The sequence below is a fragment of the Carettochelys insculpta genome, chromosome 34 (genome assembly GCF_033958435.1).
Source record: "Carettochelys insculpta isolate YL-2023 chromosome 34, ASM3395843v1, whole genome shotgun sequence".
Taxonomy (NCBI): domain Eukaryota; kingdom Metazoa; phylum Chordata; order Testudines; family Carettochelyidae; genus Carettochelys; species Carettochelys insculpta.
In genome coordinates this window covers 1,675,960-1,694,383 of record NC_134170.1, presented here as the reverse complement: position 1 = coordinate 1,694,383, position 18,424 = coordinate 1,675,960, and the positions used below count along the sequence as shown (strand labels likewise).

The following is an 18,424-nucleotide window of genomic DNA, read 5'->3' as shown; positions in this document are numbered from 1 at the left end:
TGGGTCTCAGCATGTCCAAGGCAGCTGTGGGGGTGGGGGGAGCTGTGTTTCACTCTGCTTTGGGCAGGTTTCCTGCCTGGCTCCAGCCAGCCCAAGGAAACAGGCCCTGGGAGCCCCCGCCCTGCTCCTTCCGCTCCCCCTCCCCACCAGGCCGGGGTGTGAGCTGGTAAACCAGAGCAGCCTGCTCGGACCCTGTTCTGTGCAACCCAGCAAAGGCCAGACCCTGCCTCAGGGCCAGGGAGAGAACCCAGGAGTCCTGGCTCCCGGCCCCTGCTCCAACCACCAGCCCCCACTGCCCTCCCAGCGCCGGGGAGAGAACCCAGGAGTCCTGGCTCCCACCCCCTGCTCCAACCACCAGCCCCCACTGCCCTCCCAGCGCCGGGGAGAGAACCCAGGAGTCCTGGCTCCCACCCCCTGCTCTAACCACCAGCCCCCACTGCCCTCCCAGCGCCGGGGAGAGAACCCAGGAGTCCTGGCTCCCACCCCCTGCTCCAACCACCAGCCCCCACTGCCCTCCCAGCGCCGGGGAGAGAACCCAGGAGTCCTGGCTCCCACCCCCTGCTCTAACCACCAGCCCCCACTGCCCTCCCAGCGCCGGGGAGAGAACCCAGGAGTCCTGGCTCCCACCCCCTGCTCCAACCACCAGCCCCCACTGCCCTCCCAGCGCCGGGGAGAGAACCCAGGAGTCCTGGCTCCCGGCCCCCTGCTCTAACCACCAGCCCCCACTGCCCTCCCAGCGCCGGGGAGAGAACCCAGGAGTCCTGGCTCCCGGCCCCCTGCTCTAACCACCAGCCCCCACTGCCCTCCCAGCGCCGGGGAGAGAACCCAGGAGTCCTGGCTCCCACCCCCTGCTCTAACCACCAGCCCCCACTGCCCTCCCAGCGCCGGGGAGAGAACCCAGGAGTCCTGGCTCCCACCCCCTGCTCTAACCACCAGCCCCCACTGCCCTCCCAGCGCCGGGGAGAGAACCCAGGAGTCCGGGCTCCCAAAGCACCAGCCCCCACCTCTCCCTGGTGCCCCTCACTCCCCTCCTGACCCAGCCCTGAATTGTTTGAAGGAAGCTTGGGGGAGGGCAGCAGATGTGGCTGGGGTTGGGGGAATCACCCCCTGGGGACAGCACACACACCCCACACACAAAATACCCACACCCCACAACACACACACAAAATACCAACACGCCCCAGCACACACACAGCCTGCAGCGCCCCAGCACACACACACACACACACACACACACACAAAAAGCCCCCGCCCGCCCCCGCCCCCCGCGCACACCCGGCCCCGCCCCCCAACTCCCCGCTCCTGCCCGCGGGCGCAGAGTCCGCAGCGCCGCTCGGGGTGAGCGGGCAGCGCGGGGCTCGGGGGTCCCGGGGAGCGGTTTCCAGCCCCCCCCCCCGCTCTGCAGCTCCCCGGAGGACGGTTTCCAGTCCCCCCCCGCTCTGCAGCGCGGGGGTGCCGGGGGGCGTCCCAGGACAGGGACTCGGTGTGCGAAGTTCAGGGGTGCGCGCTGGCGGGGGGCGGAGCCGTGCTCAGCGCTGGGGGCGGCGGGGAGGGGGGTGAGAAACTTCCACGCGTTTCAAGGTCCGCAGGTGGCTGGTTTGGGGGGCGCTTCTGGCAGCGATCCAGGGGTCCCCCTTGGGGAGCCGAGGCCGGGGTCGTGCAGGGATCGGGGGACCCTGGCCCACGCTTGCCTGGACTGGGCACCGCTCTGGCGGGGCAGGACCTGGGTGAGGCAGCCCTGCAGCTGGGCCAGGAGCGTGGGGAGCGTCTGGGGTGCCAGGCAGGGAGGTATTTGGGGTGCTGTCGGCAAACATCCGGGGGCCCCTCTGAGCGAATCACAGCTCCCGCGCCTGGCTGCGAGTGTGTTTTCTTCTCCGCTTCGCAGCTGCTTCCGAAATCTTGGGGTTCCCCCGCCTCCTTTGTCCCACTGTCCAGAGCCGGGGGAGTGCCCGACCGACTGCTCCAGAGCCGGGATTGTTCTGAACCGACCTCTCCAGAGCCGGGACTGTTCTGGACCCACCGCTCCAGAGCCATGGGGTCTTGGCCCCGCGCCCGGCCGCCGCACCGAGCCTAGTGAACCCCAGCGAGTGGCTGCGTTTTTCTGGACTCTGCCAGTGTCCGGATTGTTGGGAGAACGGCCACGGGACACGGGCGGCGCCCGACTGACTGCTCCAGAGCCGGGATTGTTCTGGACCGACTGCTCCCGAGTCGGGACTGTTCTGGACCCACCGCTCCAGAGCCGGGGGAGTGCCCGACCGACTGTTCCAGAGCCGGGATTGTTCTGAACCGACCTCTCCAGAGCCGGGATTGTTCTGAACCGACTGTTCCAGAGTTGGGACTGTTCTGGACCCACTGCTCCAGAGCCGGGACTGTTCTGGACCTACTGCTGCAGAGCCCAGGCGGCGCCAGACTGACTGTTCCGGAGCCGGGTTTGTTCTGGACCGACTGTTCCACAGCTGGGACTGTTCTGGACCCGCCGCTCCAGAGCCGGACCGACTGCTCCAGAGCCAGGACTGTTCTGGACCGACTGTTCCCGAGTCGGGGCTGTTCCCGGCCGCAGACTTTGGAGGGTTTCACAAAGTCCCGGCCGAGGAATTTCTCCAGGCCCTCGCCCCGCCCCGCCCCGCGTCCCGCCGCCTCTTTGTCTGGGGCGCCCAAGTTTCGGAGCAGCCCCGCGCCCGTTCCCCCCCCGCCCGCCCCGGGGCTCCCGCGACCCTGGAACCCGCTTTCCCCGGGCGGCCGAGAAATCCGCGGGGGGCGCGGTCCCGGAGCGGGGGAGCCGGGCCCCTGTGTCGGCCGGCGCGGGGGGCTCCCGGAGGGGCCTTGCGGGTGAAACGTCCCCGGCCCGGGCGCCTCTTCTGCGGGCTCTGGCCTGGCCGAGCCATGGAGCTGCGCTGCCTCTGGTTCTGGTTCGCCCTGGGCCGGGCGGTGGAAGGTGAGTGAACTGCGGGGGGGCGGTGCCGGGAACTTGAAGGGGGCGAGCTTCAGGGAGAGTTTAAATGCAGCCCGGATTCTCCCCCCACTGCCCTGAGAGCGCCGGGGAGAGAACCCAGGAGTCCTGGCTCCCGGCCCCTGCTCTGACCACCAGCCCCCACTGCCCTGAGAGCACTGGGGAGAGGACCCAGGAGTCCTGGCTCCCGCCCCCTACTCTAACCCCCAGCCCCCACCGCCCTCCCAGCGCCGGGGAGAGAACCCAGGAGTCCTGGCTCTCGGCCCCTGCTCTAACCACCAGCCCCCACTGCCCTGAGAGCACTGGGGAGAGAACCCAGGAGTCCTGGCTCCCGCCCCCTACTCTAACCACCAGCCCCCACTGCTCTCCCAGCGCCGGGGAGAGAACCCAGGAGTCCTGGCTCCTGGCCCCTGCTCTGACCACCAGCCCCCACTGCCCTCCCAGCACCGGGAAGAGAACCCAGGAGTCCTGGCTCCCGGCCCCTGCTCTAACCACCAGCCCCCACTGCCCTCCCAGCGCCGGGAAGAGAACCCAGGAGTCCTGGCTCCCAGCTTCACCACTCCACTTAAACCAGCCCACCCCACTCGGGGAAGCTGAGGGTTGTTCATTCACATCTGGGATAGATTTAGCCACTGATGCGGGGTCCGGGGGCGGGGGGGGGAGGAGAGAGAGAGAGAGAGAGAGAGAGAGAGTGTGTGTGTGTGTCTGTTTGTCCCAAGGTCTGGCAGCTGCACCCAGGGGGCCCACAAAGGGGTGGAGATGCTGGACCTGAGCTGGGGGGAGCTGGCGCCCCTAGAGGGGCCAGTCCCTGCCCCCTGAGCCAGCCAGTCCTGCCCTGGCCAGGGGGAGCCAGCACCCCTAGAGGGGACGGGCCCTGCCCCATTCCCTGCTCACAGGCTCAGAGTGCCTCGAGGCCCTGGCAGCATGTGGGGTACACCAGGGGGCCCCAACTCTGTGAGTGAGCTGGGGGGTGCAAAGGGGAGGGGACGGGAGGGCGGGTAGCTGCCCCTCACTCCCGACCTGCAGATGCAGACTCACACTTTTCGCCTGGCAGAGACTTTGCTGAACACCCGGCTGGAGACGTCGGATCTGAAGTGGACGACGTACCCCCAGACTGATAGCCAGGTGATGGGGGAGGGGCAGCGGGGGGTTAGGTATTTGGGGGCTGGGATGGGGGTGGCAGGAAGCTTTGGGGGGAGGGGGAGTGTGGGCAGGTGGGGGGACATGGGGCGTTAGGTATGGGGGGATGGGCTGGGGGCCCATGGGAGGTTAGGTATCGGGGGCAGCACTGGGGTGGCCATGGGGGGTTAGGTGTCGGGGGGCAGCAGTGGGGCCGTGGGGGTCACCATGGGGGCAGCACTGGGGCCAGGGAGAGCCATGGGGGTAGCCGTGGGGGCAGCATTGGCGCCAGGGGGAGCTGTGGGGTTGCCGTGGGGGCAGCGCAGGGGCCGGGGGCAACACTGGGGTCATGGGGAGCCGTGGGGGCAACACTGTCACTGGGGGTCGCTGTGGGGGCAGCACTGGGGCGGGCGCCCCCCCGCTGACCGTGGCCCCCTTGCTCCCCGCGGCAGTGGGAGGAGCTGAGCGGGCTGGACGCCGAGCGGCAGCAGCCGGTGCGCACCTTCGAGGTGTGCTCGGCGGGCGCAGGGGGCCCGGGCCGGGAGGCCTGGCTGCGCAGCGGCTTCGTGGGGCGCCGGGGCGCGGCGCACGTGCTGGCCGAGCTGAGGTTCACGGTGGTGGAGTGCTTCTCCCTGCCGCGCCCGGCGCGCGCCTGCAAGGAGACCTTCAACGTCCTGTACTACGAGGCGGACGCCGACGTGGCCACGGCCAGCGACCCGCCCTGGCTGGAGAACCCCTGGGTCAAGCTGGACACGGTGGCGGCCGAGCACCTGACCCGCAAGCGCCCCGGCGCCGAGGCCAGCGGGCGGCTCAACGTCAAGACGCTGCGGCTGGGGCCCCTCACCAAGGCCGGCTTCTACCTGGCCTTCCAGGACCAGGGCGCCTGCATGGCCCTGCTGGGCGTGCGCCTCTACTTCCACAAGTGCCCGGCCACCGTCCGCCGCCTGGCCGCCTTTCCCGAGACCGTGCCGCGCGAGCTGGTCACGCCGGTGCCCGGGGCCTGCGTGGACGGGGCGGTGCCGGCCGGCCCCGGGCCCCTCAGCATGTACTGCCGCGAGGACGGCCACTGGGCTGAGCACCTGCCGGCCGGATGCCTCTGCCGGGCCGGGCATGAGGCTGCCGAGGACGGCTCCCGCTGCCGAGGTGAGTGGGGCACCGGCCCGGACGCCAGGGTTCGCGGGGCGGGGGCGGGATTCAGGGGGCCCCAGCAGCAGGGCCCAGGTCCCTGGACGCCAGGATTCACGGGGGTGGGGGGATTCAGGGGGCCCCAGCAGCAGGGTCTCAGGGCCCCAGACGCCGGGGTTCACAGGGCAGGCGGGGTTCAGGGGGCCCCAGGAGCAGGGTCTCAGGGCCCTGGACGCCAGGGTTCGCAGGGCAGGGGATATTCAGGGGGCCCCAGCAGCAGGGTCTCAGGGCCCCAGACGCCGGGGTTCACAGGGCAGGCGGGGTTCAGGGGGCCCCAGCAGCAGGGTCTCAGGGCCCCGGACGCCAGGGTTCGCAGGGCAGGGGATATTCAGGGGGCCCCAGCAGCAGGGTCTCAGGGCCCCAGACGCCGGGGTTCACAGGGCAGGCGGGGTTCAGGGGGCCCCAGGAGCAGGGTCTCAGGGCCCTGGACGCCAGGGTTCGCGGAGTGGGGGGATTCAGGGGGCCCCAGCAGCAGGGTCTCAGGGCCCCAGACGCCAGGGTTCGCGGGGTGGGGGGATTCAGGGGGCCCCAGCAGCAGGGTCTCAGGTCTCCGGACGCCAGGGTTCGCGGGGTGGGGGGATTCAGGGGGCCCCAGCAGCAGGGTCTCAGGGCCCCGGACGCCAGGGTTCGCAGGGCAGGGGATATTCAGGGGGCCCCAGCAGCAGGGTCTCAGGGCCCCAGACGCCGGGGTTCACAGGGCAGGCGGGGTTCAGGGGGCCCCAGGAGCAGGGTCTCAGGGCCCTGGACGCCAGGGTTCGCGGAGTGGGGGGATTCAGGGGGCCCCAGCAGCAGGGTCTCAGGTCTCCGGACGCCAGGGTTCGCGGGGTGGGGGGATTCAGGGGGCCCCAGCAGCAGGGTCTCAGGGCCCCGGACGCCAGGGTTCGCAGGGCAGGGGATATTCAGGGGGCCCCAGCAGCAGGGTCTCAGGTCTCCGGACGCCAGGGTTCGCGGGGTGGGGGGATTCAGGGGGCCCCAGCAGCAGGGTCTCAGGGCCCCGGACACCAGGGTTCGCGGGGTGGGGGGATTCAGGGGGCCCCAGCAGCAGGGTCTCAGGGCCCCAGACGCCAGGGTTCGCGGGGTGGGGGGATTCAGGGGGCCCCAGCAGCAGGGTCTCAGGTCTCCGGACGCCAGGGTTCGCGGGGTGGGGGGATTCAGGGGGCCCCAGCAGCAGGGTCTCAGGGCCCCGGACGCCAGGGTTCGCAGGGCAGGGGATATTCAGGGGGCCCCAGCAGCAGGGTCTCAGGTCTCCGGACGCCAGGGTTCGCGGGGTGGGGGGATTCAGGGGGCCCCAGCAGCAGGGTCTCAGGGCCCCGGACACCAGGGTTCGCGGGGTGGGGGGATTCAGGGGGCCCCAGCAGCAGGGTCTCAGGGCCCCAGACGCCAGGGTTCGCGGGGTGGGGGGATTCAGGGGGCCCCAGCAGCAGGGTCTCAGGGCCCCGGACGCCAGGGTTCGCGGGGTGGGGGGATTCAGGGGGCCCCAGCAGCAGGGTCTCAGGTCTCCGGACGCCAGGGTTCGCGGGGTGGGGGGATTCAGGGGGCCCCAGCAGCAGGGTCTCAGGGCCCCGGACGCCAGGGTTCGCAGGGCAGGGGATATTCAGGGGGCCCCAGCAGCAGGGTCTCAGGGCCCTGGATGCCAGGGTTCTCTTGGGCAGATGTGGTACAGCACAGTGGTGGCGGGGGCTGGGAGGGGGCTAGGACTCCTGGGTTCTCTCCTGGGCGCTAGGGGAGTGTCGGCCCAGCCCCATCACAGGTGGGGGGGGGGGGTTTTATATCTCCTGGCTGCAGTGGGAGCCCTTCCCCCACCCTCACCCACTACCTGTGAGACACCTGGTCCAGCCCCCCTCCCCCCCCCCCCCCTGCAGGCTGAGGAGAAGGAATCCAAACTATGTGGGGGGAGGGGAAGACATGAAAGCGGGGGCCATGAGCAGTGCTGAGATGCGCCCACCACTGGGGCTGGGCGGCCGGGGATATGGGGACCCCTCGCCTGGTGCTGAGATGCGCCCACCTCTGGGGCGGGGCGGCCGGGGATACGGGGACCCCTTGCCTGGTGCTGAGATGCGCCCACCTCTGGGGCTGGGCGGCCGGGGATACGGGGACCCCTTGCCCGGCGCCGAGATGCGCCCTCCTCTGGGGCGGGGTGGCCAGTGACACGGGGACCCCTCGCCCAGCGCCGAGATGTGCCCACCTCTGGGGCGGGGTGGCCAGTGACACGGGGACCCCTCGCCCAGCGCCGAGATGTGCCCACCTCTGGGGCGGGGCGGCCGGGGACACGGGGACCCCTCGCCTGGTGCTGAGATGCGCCCACCTCTGGGGCGGGGCGCAGGGACTGTTTAACCCTTTTTTTCCCAATGTGGCGTTGTCTTATCCACGTTTCTGTCCCCCCAGCCTGTGAACCCAACACCTACAAAGCTGCACAGGGTGAGGGCTCCTGCCAGACCTGCCCCAGCGAAAGCTTCTCCTCCACATTTGGGGCCACCATCTGCTCCTGTCGCAATGGGTATTTTCGCGCCAGCAGTGACCCCCCCAGCGCCCCCTGCACCAGTGAGTCACCTGGGAAGGGAGAGGGGGGTGGGAGCCAGGACTCCAGGGTTCTCTCCTGGGCAGTGGGGGCTGGTGGTCAGAGCAGGGGTTGGGAGCCAGGACTCCTGGGTTCTCTCCCCGGCACTGGGAGGGCAGTGGGGGCTGGTGGTTAGAGCAGGGGCCGGGAGCCAGGACTCCTGGGTTCTCTCCCCGGCGCTGGGAGGGCAGTGGGGGCTGGTGGTTAGAGCAGGGGGTGGGAGCCAGGACTCCTGGGTTCTCTCCCAGGGGCTGGGAGGGCAGTGGGGGCTGGTGGTTAGAGCAGGGGCCGGGAGCCAGGACTCCTGGGTTCTCTCCCCGGCGCTGGGAGGGCAGTGGGGGCTGGTGGTGAGAGCAGGGGGTGGGAGTCAGGACTCCTGGGTTCTCTCCCCGGTGCTGGGAGGGCAGTGGGGGCTGGTGGTCAGAGCAGGGGCTGGGAGCCAGGACTCCTGGGTTCTCTCCCTGGCGCTGGGAGGGCAGTGGGGGCTGGTGGTTAGAGCAGGGAGCCAGGAGCCAGGACTCCTGGGTTCCATCTCTCCCCTGCCCTGCAGCACCGCCAACGGCCCCGCGCAGCATCGAGGCACGTCTGAATGGCTCGGGGGCGGTGCTGGTGTGGAGTGAGCCCCTGCACACGGGGGGCCGGCGGGACGTGCGGTACAACGTGCTCTGTGCCGAGTGCGCCGAGGGGCTGCCCTGCCAGCACTGCGCCCGCCTGGCGTTCGCCCCTGGCACTCAGGGGCTGGCGGAGCCACGTGTGTCAGTCCAGGGGCTGCAGCCGTTCGTCACCTACGCCTTCGAGATCCAGGCTGTGAACGGCGTCTCCGACCTGAGCGCCAGCCCCCCCCAGGCCGAGGCCATCAACATCACCACCAGCAAGGACGGTGAGAGGTGGTAGCGTGACCCACAGCCCCTGCGACCCACAGCCCTGCCCGTCCCCTCACTCCCGCCCCACAGCCCCTGCACCCCCCAGCCCTGACTTGCCGTCTCTCTGCAGTGCCGCTGCCTGTGGCTGCAATCCAGCCGGCATCCGTGTCCCCGGGAGGTGTGGTGCTGACCTGGCCAGTGCCCATCGCCCTGAGCGGCCGCATCCTGGACTACGAGGTGAAATACTACGAGAAGGTGAGGCGAGAGGAGCCGGGGCTGATGGGGGGATCGATGGGGCCATGGGAAGAGGAGGAGCTGGGGGACTGCACCCCAAAACCCAGCTGACCCTGTCTCCCCTGCAGGGCGCAGCGGATGGGGAGGTCCCAATGTTCGTGAAGGCAGCCGAGGCCCGGGTGACGCTGGCTGGGCTGCGCCGTGGGGCGCTCTATGGGGTGCGGGTCCGCGCCCGCTCTGAGGCCGGCTATGGGGCCTTCGGGCCGGAGATCACCTTCCGCACGCAGGGTAGCGGTGAGTCGCGCCCCCCGTCTCCGGGCCACCTGCTTTCCCTCAGCTGTGCACGGGGCCAGGAGCCAGCACTGGGCCCGGCATGAACCTCGGCGCTGGTTCCCACTGGTGTCAGCTCAGGCGTTGGCTGCTGGTGCAAGGGTCAGCTGGTGCCAGGTTGCACGAGGAGGCAGGATGCATTTGGAGGAAGGTGTGTCAGGTTGCATGAGGATGAGGTCTGTACATGGAGGAAGGTTGCACGTGTGTTCCTGTTTGCACAAGGATGAAGTGTGCATGTGGAGGAAGGTTGCATGGGTGTGCCCGGTTGCACGAGGATGAGGTCTACACATGGAGGAGGGTTGCACGTGTATTCCTGTTTGCACGAGGATGAGGTGTGCACATGGAGGAAGGTTGCACGGGTGTGCCTGGTTGCACGAGGATTAGTTGTGCGTGTGGAGGAAGGTTGTACAGGTGTGCCCAGTTGCATGAGGATGAGGTGTGTGTGGAGGAAAGTTGCATAGGTGTGCCTGGTTGCACAAGGATGAGGTGTGTACGTGAAGGAAGGCTGCACGAGGATGAGGTGTGCATGTGGAGGAAGGTTGCATGGGTGTGCCCAGTTACACGAGGATGAGGTGTGCACGTGAAGGAAGGCTGCACGAGGATGAGGTGTGCATGTGAAGGAAGGTTGCACGGGTGTGCCTGGTTGCACGAGGATGAGGTGTGCACGTGGAGGAAGGTTGCACGGGTGTGCCCGGTTGCACAAGGATGAGGTGTGCACGTGAAGGAAGGTTGCACAGGTGTGCCTGGTTGCATGAGGATGAGGTGTGCACATGGAGGAAGGTTGCACGGGTGTGCCCGGTTGCACAAGGATGAGGTGTGCACGTGAAGGAAGGCTGCACGAGGATGAGGTGTGCACGTGGAGGAAGGTTGCATGGGTGTGCCCAGTCACACAAGGATGAGGTGTGCATGTGAAGGAAGGTTGCATGGGTGTGCCTGGTTGCACGAGGATGAGGTGTGCATGTGGAGGAAGGTTGCATGGGTGTGCCCAGTCACACAAGGATGAGGTGTGCATGTGAAGGAAGGTTGCACGGGTGTGCCCGGTCCCACGAGGATGAGGTGTGCATGTGAAGGAAGGTTGCATGGGTGTGCCTGGTTGCATGAGGATGAGGTGTGCATGTGGAGGAAGGTTGCATGGGTGTGCCTGGTTGCACGAGGATGAGGTGTGCATGTGGAGGAAGGTTGCATGGGTGTGCCCAGTCACACGAGGATGAGGTGTGCATGTGAAGGAAGGTTGCATGGGTGTGCCCGGTTGCATGAGGATGAGGTGTGCATGTGAAGGAAGGTTGTATGGGTGTGCCCAGTCACACGAGGATGAGGTGTGCATGTGAAGGAAGGTTGTATGGGTGTGCCCGGTTGCACGAGGCTGAGGTGTGCATGTGAAGGAAGGTTGTATGGGTGTGCCCAGTCACACAAGGATGAGGTGTGTGCACGTGGAGGAAGGTTGCACGGGTGTGCCTGGTTGCACGAGGATGAGGTGTGCATGTGGAGGAAGGTTGCATGGGTGTGCCCAGTCACACGAGGATGAGGTGTGCATGTGGAGGAAGGTTGCATGGGTGTGCCCAGTCACACGAGGATGAGGTGTGCATGTGAAGGAAGGTTGCATGGGTGTGCCTGGTTGCACGAGGCTGAGGTGTGCATGTGAAGGAAGATTGTATGGGTGTGCCCAGTCACACGAGGATGAGGTGTGTGCATGTGGAGGAAGGTTGCACGGGTGTGCCCGGTTGCACGAGGATGAGGTGTGCATGTGAAGGAAGGTTGCATGGGTGTGCCCAGTCACACGAGGATGAGGTGTGTGCATGTGGAGGAAGGTTGCATGGGTGTGCCCAGTCACACGAGGATGAGGTGTGCATGTGAAGGAAGGTTGCATGGGTGTGCCCAGTCACACGAGGATGAGGTGTGTGCATGTGGAGGAAGGTTGCACGGGTGTGCCCGGTTGCACGAGGATGAGGTGTGCATGTGAAGGAAGGTTGCATGGGTGTGCCCAGTCACACGAGGATGAGGTGTGTGCACGTGGAGGAAGGTTGCACGGGTGCGTTGGACTGGCCACGGAGGCAAGCCAGGCCGGACACAGGACTGCCCCCTGCCCGGTGCTGTCCCAGCCTGCCGCCCCCTGGGATCCCGGCCCTTGGCGTGTCTGCGTTGCTGCCCTGTGAGCCAGGTGGGATGTGGGGGCGCTGGCCTGACGCCCCCCCCCCCAGGCCGCCCCTGAGGGTCTGTCTCTCTCTCTCTCTCTCTGTCTCTCCCACCAGAGGCAGGGGGCCGGGCGGAGCAGCTGGGGCTGATCGTGGGGGCAGCGGCCGTGGGTGCCCTGCTGGTGGTGGCTGTGGTGGCGGTGGCCGTGATCTGTGTGAGGTGAGACCCCCCGCCCCCCAGCGTGGGGGGGCACAGGGCTGGCTGCGGGGGGGGGGCTCCCGGGGGGTTCCCTTGGCTGGTCCCCCCCCAACTGTCTCTCCTCCCCTGCAGGAGACACGGGGCAGGGGGCCGCGACCCTGAGTGCTCGGACAAGCATGGCCAGTACCTCATCGGGCACGGTGAGTGGGGAGGGGCGGGGGCATTAGGGCAGCCTGTGTCGGGGGGCTCAGCTCTAACCCCCTGGTCCCCCGCAGGCGTTAAGCTGTACGTCGACCCCTTCACCTACGAGGACCCCAACGAGGCCGTGCGCGAGTTCGCCAAAGAGATCGACGTCTCCTACGTCAAGATCGAGGAGGTGATTGGAGCCGGTGAGCTCCGAACCCCCGAGCCCCCCCCCACCCCCAAACCGGCCCCAATCCCCTCACCCACCCCCAGCTCCCCCTGCACCCCAGAGTGGCCCCAAACCCACCTCTAAATCCCCTGAATTCCCCCCGAAGTGGCCCCTGTCACCCCCGAGCCCCGAATGCCCCTTACCCCCAAACCAGTCCCCAGCCCCGGAACCCGCCTCACCCCAACTTCCTGCCGAGCCCCGAACGCGCCCCTCAAAGCCCTGCACTCCCAAAGCTCCCCATTCCCTGACCCAGCCTTGCCCCTCCCCCCGGGGCGCCCCTGGGGCCCCCGCGCTCATCACTGGCCCCCCCAGGGGAGTTCGGGGAAGTGTGCCAGGGCCGGCTGAAGGTCCCGGGGAAGAAGGAAAGCTGCGTGGCCATCAAGACGCTGAAGGGGGGCTACACCGAGCGGCAGCGCCGGGAGTTCCTGAGCGAGGCCAGCATCATGGGCCAGTTCGAGCACCCCAACATCATCCGGCTGGAGGGTGTCGTGACCAGCTGCAACCCCGTCATGATCCTCACCGAGTTCATGGAGAACGGGGCCCTGGACTCCTTCCTGAGGGTACGGGGGGGGGTGAGTCCGGCCGGACACCCCCACACAGCCCAGCTGGGGGGATGGGGCCCTGGACTCCTTCCTGAGGGTATGGGGGGGCCCGGGGTGGGGGGGGAGTCCGTCCGGACACCCCCACACAGGCCAGTTGTGGGGATGGGGCCCTGGACTCCTTCCTGAGGGTACGGGGGGGGGGCGAGTCCGGCCGGACACCCCCACACAACCCAGCTGGGGGGATGGGGCCCTGGACTCCTTCCTGAGGGTATGGGGGGACCTGGGGGGGGGAGTCTGGCCAGACACCCCCAAACAGGCTGGTCAGTGGAATGGGGCCCTCTGGGGAGCCCCAAAACCATGCAACCCCCCCCCCCCCACACCATCCAGGCCAGAGGGAATGAGGCCCTGGGGTCTCTGGAGCTCAGGGGCCCCAGAAATACGGGGGTGGGGAGGGATTCCAAAATCCCCCATGTGAGGCCATAACCACCCCCCAAAACCCCAGCTGTGCCCCACCCCCCTGTGCCCCCAGCTGCACCCAGGAGCCCCCCAAGCCCCACCCCAACTTTACTGGGGCCGTTGTGCCCCCGCCCGCTGACCCGCCCCCTCCGCGCAGCTGAACGAGGGGCAGTTCGCGCCCCTGCAGCTGGTGGGGATGCTGCGGGGCATCGCCTCGGGGATGCGCTACCTGGCAGACATGAGCTACGTGCACCGAGACCTGGCTGCCCGCAACATCCTGGTCAACTGCAACCTGGTCTGCAAGGTGTCCGACTTCGGGCTGTCCCGCTTCCTGGAGGAGAGCTCGTCCGACCCCACCTACACCAGCTCCCTGGTAGGGCCGCGCCGGGCTCCCCTGGGCTCCCCATGCGGCGGGGGGAGGGGTGGATGCTGGGGTCCCCTGGGCTCCTCTGGGCTCCCCACATGGCCGGGGGGGGCGGATGCTGGGGTCCCCTGGGCTCCTCTGGGCTCCCCACGTGGCCGGGGGGGAGGGGCGGATGCTGGGGTCCCCTGGGCTCCTCTGGGCTCCCCACATGGCCGGTGGGGGCGGATGCTGGGGTCCCCTGGGCTCCTCTGGGCTCCCCACGTGGCCGGGGGGGGGCGGATGCTGGGGTCCTCTGGGCTCCCCACGCGGCCGGGGGGGGGCCAGACACCGGGGTCCCCTGGGCTCCTCTGGGCTCCCCTGCGCGTTGGGGGGGCCAGACGCCTGGGTCCTCTGGGCTCCTCTGGGCTCCCCTGCGCGGCGGGGGGGGGGGCAGACGCCGGGGTCCCCTGGGCTCCCCTGCACTTTGGGGTGCCAGATGCCTGGGTCCTCTGGGCTCCTCTGCATGCCGGGGGGGGGGATGGGGGGAGGCAGGATGCCAGGGTGCGCTGCCATGGGGGGGCAGGATGCCAGGGTGCTCTGCCATGGGGGGGGCAGGGGACTGGGTGTGGGCACCAGTGGGGGCCGGGGGCCAGGCCCATCTCATCCCTCGTCCCCAGGGTGGGAAGATCCCCATTCGCTGGACGGCCCCCGAAGCCATCGCCTTCCGCAAGTTCACCTCGGCCAGCGACGCCTGGAGCTACGGCATCGTCATGTGGGAGGTGATGTCGTTCGGGGAGCGGCCCTACTGGGACATGTCCAACCAGGATGTGAGTGCAGCCCCGGCCCACTTGGGGGCACAGCAGAGCTGAGTGGCCATTAACCGGCCGTCCCGCCCCAGAGGTGGGCGCATCTCGGCGCAGGGGAGGGTCCCCCCGATTAAGTGCCGCACTCCCACAGGTGATCAACGCCATCGAGCAGGATTACCGCCTGCCCCCCCCGCCCGCCTGCCCCACGGCTCTGCACCAGCTCATGCTGGACTGTTGGCAGAAGGACCGCAGCGCCCGGCCTCGCTTCGCCCACCTGGTCAGCGCCCTCGACAAGCTCATCCGCAACCCGGCCAGCCTCAGGGTGGTGGCCCGTGACGCCGGCGGGTGAGATGGGGGCTGGGGCTAGAGAAGTGGGGGGCCGGGTTACGGGGGGCTGGAGAAGTGGGGGGCTGGGAGTTGGGGATAGATGTGGGGAGATGGGTTATGGGGGGCTCGGAGTCAGGGATAGATGTGGGGGGCCAGGTTACGAGGGGCTGGAGAAGTGGGGGGCCGGGAGTCAGGGATAGATGTGGGGGGGCCAGGTTACGAGGGGCTAGAGAAGTGGGGGGCCAGGAGTCAGGGATAGATGTTGGGGGCCAGGTTGTGGGGGGCTGGAGAAGTGGGGGGCCAGAAGTCAGGGATAGATGTGGGAGGCTGGGTTACGGGGGGCTGGATAAGTGGGGTCTGGGAGTCAGGGGCTGGGGAATTGGGGGGGGCCGGAAGTCGGGGATCGATGTGGGGGGCCGGGTTATGAAGAGCTGGAGAAGTGGAGGATCAGGAGTTGGAGATAGATGTGGGGGGCCGGTTATGGGGAGCTGGAGAAATGGGGGGTCGGGAATTGGGGATAGATGTGGGGGGCCAGTTACGGGGGGGGGCTGGAGAAGTGGGGGGGCTGAGAGTCAGGGATAGATGTGGGGGGGGGCCGGTTACGAGGGGCTGGAGAAGTGGGAGGCTGAGAGTCAGGGATAAATGTGGGGGGCCGGAGAAGTGGGGGGCCAGGTGAGGAGGGGCTGAAAGGGGCAGGCCCTGGGACAGGACTCTCGAGAATGGGAATTTCTCGGAGCTGCCCCTGGGGGCGGGAGTCAGACCCCCAAATTCCTGCCCCCACCTTGGGACAAATGCTGCTGACCTCAGAGTGTCGGGGTCAGAGGAGCCTGAGGTAACCTCCCCCACCCCCGGCCCACAGGCCGTGCCACCCCCTCCTGGACCAGCGCCCGCCCCGGGGTGCCTCCTTCAGCTCCGTGAGCGACTGGCTCCGAACCCTCAACATGGGCTGTTACGAGGAGAAATTTGCCAGCGCCGGGATCAGCTCCATCGACCTGGTCAGCCAGCTCAGCACCGAGTGAGTCCTGCCCCCAGGCTGTGGGGCGCTGCGGGGGCAGGGGCTATGGATCTGGAGTGAGGGGGCAGAGAGGGCTGGGGGATGCAGGGGCTGTGGGGCGGGAGCGAGGGGACTGGCAGGGCTGGGGGATGCAGGGGCTGTGGGGGCGGAAGCGAGGGGACCGGCAGGGCTGGGGGATGCAGGGGCTGTGGGGGTGGAAGTGAGGGGACCGGCAGGGCTGGGGGATGCAGGGGATGCAGGGGCTGTGGGGCGGGAGCGAGGGGATGGGCAGGGCTGGGGGATGCAGGGGCTGTGGGGCGGGAGCGAGGGGATGGGCAGGGCTGGGGGATGCAGGGGCTGTGGGGTGGGAGCGAGGGGATGGGCAGGGCTGGGGGATGCAGGGGCTGTGGGGCAGGAGTGAGAGGGCTGGGGGGTGCAGGAACTGTGGGTGGGAGTGAGGGGACTGGCAGGGCTGGGGGATGCAGGGGATGTGGGGCAGGAGTGAGGGGACCAGCAGCACTTGGGGGGCGTCTGACCCCTCTCTGCCCCCAGGGACCTGCTGCGTGTGGGGGTGACCCTGGCCGAGCACCAGAAGAAGATCCTCTCCAGCGCTCAGCACATCCGCAGCCAGAACAAACCGGCCCCGGGGGGCGGCACTGGGGGGGGCGGGTTCTGACCCAATTTGGGGCTCGAGTCCTGCCCCGGTCCCTGGCTGGGTCCCCCCCAGGCCCCTGGCACCTAATGGGCCCCTGGCGGCTCGGCCGGGGCGGGCTCGCCCCAGGAACGGGGTGTCCTGCCCCCAGCCCCCTCAGGGGGGCTCACTTCGGCTCTTGGAGCAAGTGCTTTCGGGGGGGAGGGTCTTGGGGAGATTTCCAAGATGGCTGCCCTCCCCCCCAAGTCCCAAGGTGGCCGACCAGCCCCCTTGGTCGCCTCCCAAGATGGCCGCTATTGCTTGGGGACGTCAGGATGGCCGCTCTTACATCATCACCCAAGATGGCCGCTCTTGCTTGGGGACGTCAGGATGGCCGCTCTTACATCATCACCCAAGATGGCCGCTATTGCTCGGGGATGTCAGGATGGCCGCTCTTACATCATCACCCAAGATGGCCGCTCTTGCTTGGGGACGTCAGGATGGCCACTCTTACATCATCACCCAAGATGGCCGCTCTTGCTTGGGGACGTCAGGATGGCCGCTCTTACATCATCACCCAAGATGGCCGTTGTTGCTTGGGGACGTCAGGATGGCCGCTCTTACATCATCACCCAAGATGGCTGCTCTTGCTTGGGGACGTCAGGATGGCCGCTCTTACATCATCACCCAAGATGGCCGCTATTGCTTGGGGACGTCAGGATGGCCGCTCTTACATCATCACCCAAGATGGCCGCTATTGCTTGGGGACGTCAGGATGGCCACTCTTACATCATCACCCAAGATGGCCGTTGTTGCTTGGGGACGTCAGGATGGCCGCTCTTACATCACCCCCCAAGATGGCCACTCTTACATCATCACCCAAGATGGCTGCTCTTGCTTGGGGACGTCAGGATGGCCGCTGGGGCTTGCAGGTCCCCCCGTTGGTTGCCATGGAGTGCCAGGACCCCGCCGATGGCCAGCCCGCAGGTGGAACTCCCTTTTGCATGGGGCAGTGGCCTCTGGAGACGTCCGTTGGGGGGGAGGGGGGGTTCAACATGGCTGCCATCAGTTAGGGGGAGCCCCCAAGATGGGGCAACCCCTCTGTTGGGACTCTGCGGTCTGGTGCCAAGATGGCAGCTGCTGACCACATTAATGACCCTCTCACCAAAAGCCTTATCGTCCCCCAACATTTGAGGGGCAGTGATGTGATCAGGGTAACCCCAATTCCCAGGAAGTGGGGCCCCCCCACACTTGAATCTCCCACCCCCTCCCCTCTCCTGGGAGGGGGGGGGGGGGGCCGAGAATTCGGGGCTGAGCCCCTGCCTCGATAAAGCCAAAGAGCGACTATAGAGACTGGTGATGTCATGGCTGCTTGGTGATGTCACAAACTTGGGACAGCCAGAAACGGCCTCACCAGGGCGCGACAGATGATGTCATCGCCCAGCGGCACCTTGTGATGTCACGTGATGCTGCTTCATGATGTCATCAGCCTGGAACTGGAGACACAGGCTCAGTGAGGTCATCAGCGGACACTTGTGATGCAAACGGCAAAGTGTGATGTCATCACTGCCCCTCCATTGGCTCACCTCTGTCATCGAGCCAGTGATGTCACCAGTGCTGGGCTAGGACGTCATCGTTCTGCAGGACAGGAGCGCCTGCAGGCCCCGGGTGATGTCATTGGGCTGTGAGGTCATCGCGGCTGGACTTAGAGGGGGCGTCATGGTGAGGTCATCACCGGCCCCCCAGACTTTCACCTTCATATTGAAGGACACTTTAAGGGGGGGGGCTGGAGGTGCTGTGACTTCCCCTGGAACCAAAGTTGGTGGGGGGGGGCCCTCCCCTGGCACCAGCCTGTGAGCTGGGGCAGCGAGTGGGGTGCAGAGCTGCCCCCCACTCCGGGCAGCAAGGAGTCGGGGTGTCCCCCCACCCCAATAAAGTCACCTTCAATCTCCACTCTGATGGCCGCTGACACATGGGAGCGGCGACCTGTGGATTTCACATGGGCTGGCCCCACGCAAGGGGGGCTGGGAGCCAGGACTCCTGGGTTCTCTCCCCAGTGCTGGGGGGCAGTGGGGGCTGGTGGTTAGAGCAGGGGGTGGGAGCCAGGACTCCTGGGTTCTCTCCGTGGTGCTGGGAAGGCAGTGGGGGGCTGGTAGTTAGAGCAGGGGGGGCTGGGAGCCAGGACTCCTGGGTTCTCTCCCCGGCACTGGGGGGCAGTGGGGGCTGGTGGTTAGAGTGGGGGGGGGGCTGGGCTCCTGTTCCCCACACGACCCCCCGCAGAAGGGCCCCTTAACAAGCTGCACAGACCCCATTTTGTGCCTCTCCTCGGTTTATTGGGGTGGGG

General features: G+C 67.9%; 1 protein-coding gene across 3 annotated transcripts; it reads left to right on the top strand.

Annotated features, from left to right (window-relative positions):
- Positions 1–1,308: 1,308 nt before the first annotated feature.
- On the top strand, positions 1,309–18,033 carry EPHB4 (EPH receptor B4). 3 transcript variants are annotated; one of them, XM_074983060.1, is made up of 17 exons: positions 1,309–1,338; positions 1,886–2,935; positions 4,005–4,075; positions 4,522–5,212; positions 7,640–7,795; positions 8,362–8,691; positions 8,805–8,929; positions 9,037–9,202; positions 11,488–11,590; positions 11,702–11,769; positions 11,845–11,958; positions 12,294–12,541; positions 13,137–13,352; positions 14,000–14,149; positions 14,280–14,473; positions 15,315–15,470; positions 16,002–18,033. In XM_074983060.1, exons 2-17 carry the CDS (start codon positions 2,884–2,886, stop codon positions 16,123–16,125), a joined length of 2,964 nt encoding a protein of 987 aa, XP_074839161.1. In that variant the 5' UTR covers positions 1,309–1,338; positions 1,886–2,883; the 3' UTR covers positions 16,126–18,033. The 3 variants fall into 3 exon arrangements, with proteins under 3 accessions (XP_074839161.1, XP_074839160.1, XP_074839159.1); XM_074983059.1 differs by lacking the exon at positions 1,309–1,338 and adding an exon at positions 1,360–1,500; XM_074983058.1 differs by lacking the exon at positions 1,309–1,338 and having other exon boundaries at positions 1,567–2,935.
- Positions 18,034–18,424: the final 391 nt, after the last annotated feature.

Coding starts and splice junctions, on each gene's coding strand:
- EPHB4 (XM_074983060.1), top strand. CDS start 2,884: ATGGAGCTGCGCTGCCTCTGGTTCTGGTTCGCCCTGGGCCGGGCGGTG. Junction 11,770..11,844: donor CCAGTACCTCATCGGGCACG/GTGAGTGGGGAG, acceptor GGTCCCCCGCAG/GCGTTAAGCTGTACGTCGAC. Junction 13,353..13,999: donor CCACCTACACCAGCTCCCTG/GTAGGGCCGCGC, acceptor CCTCGTCCCCAG/GGTGGGAAGATCCCCATTCG.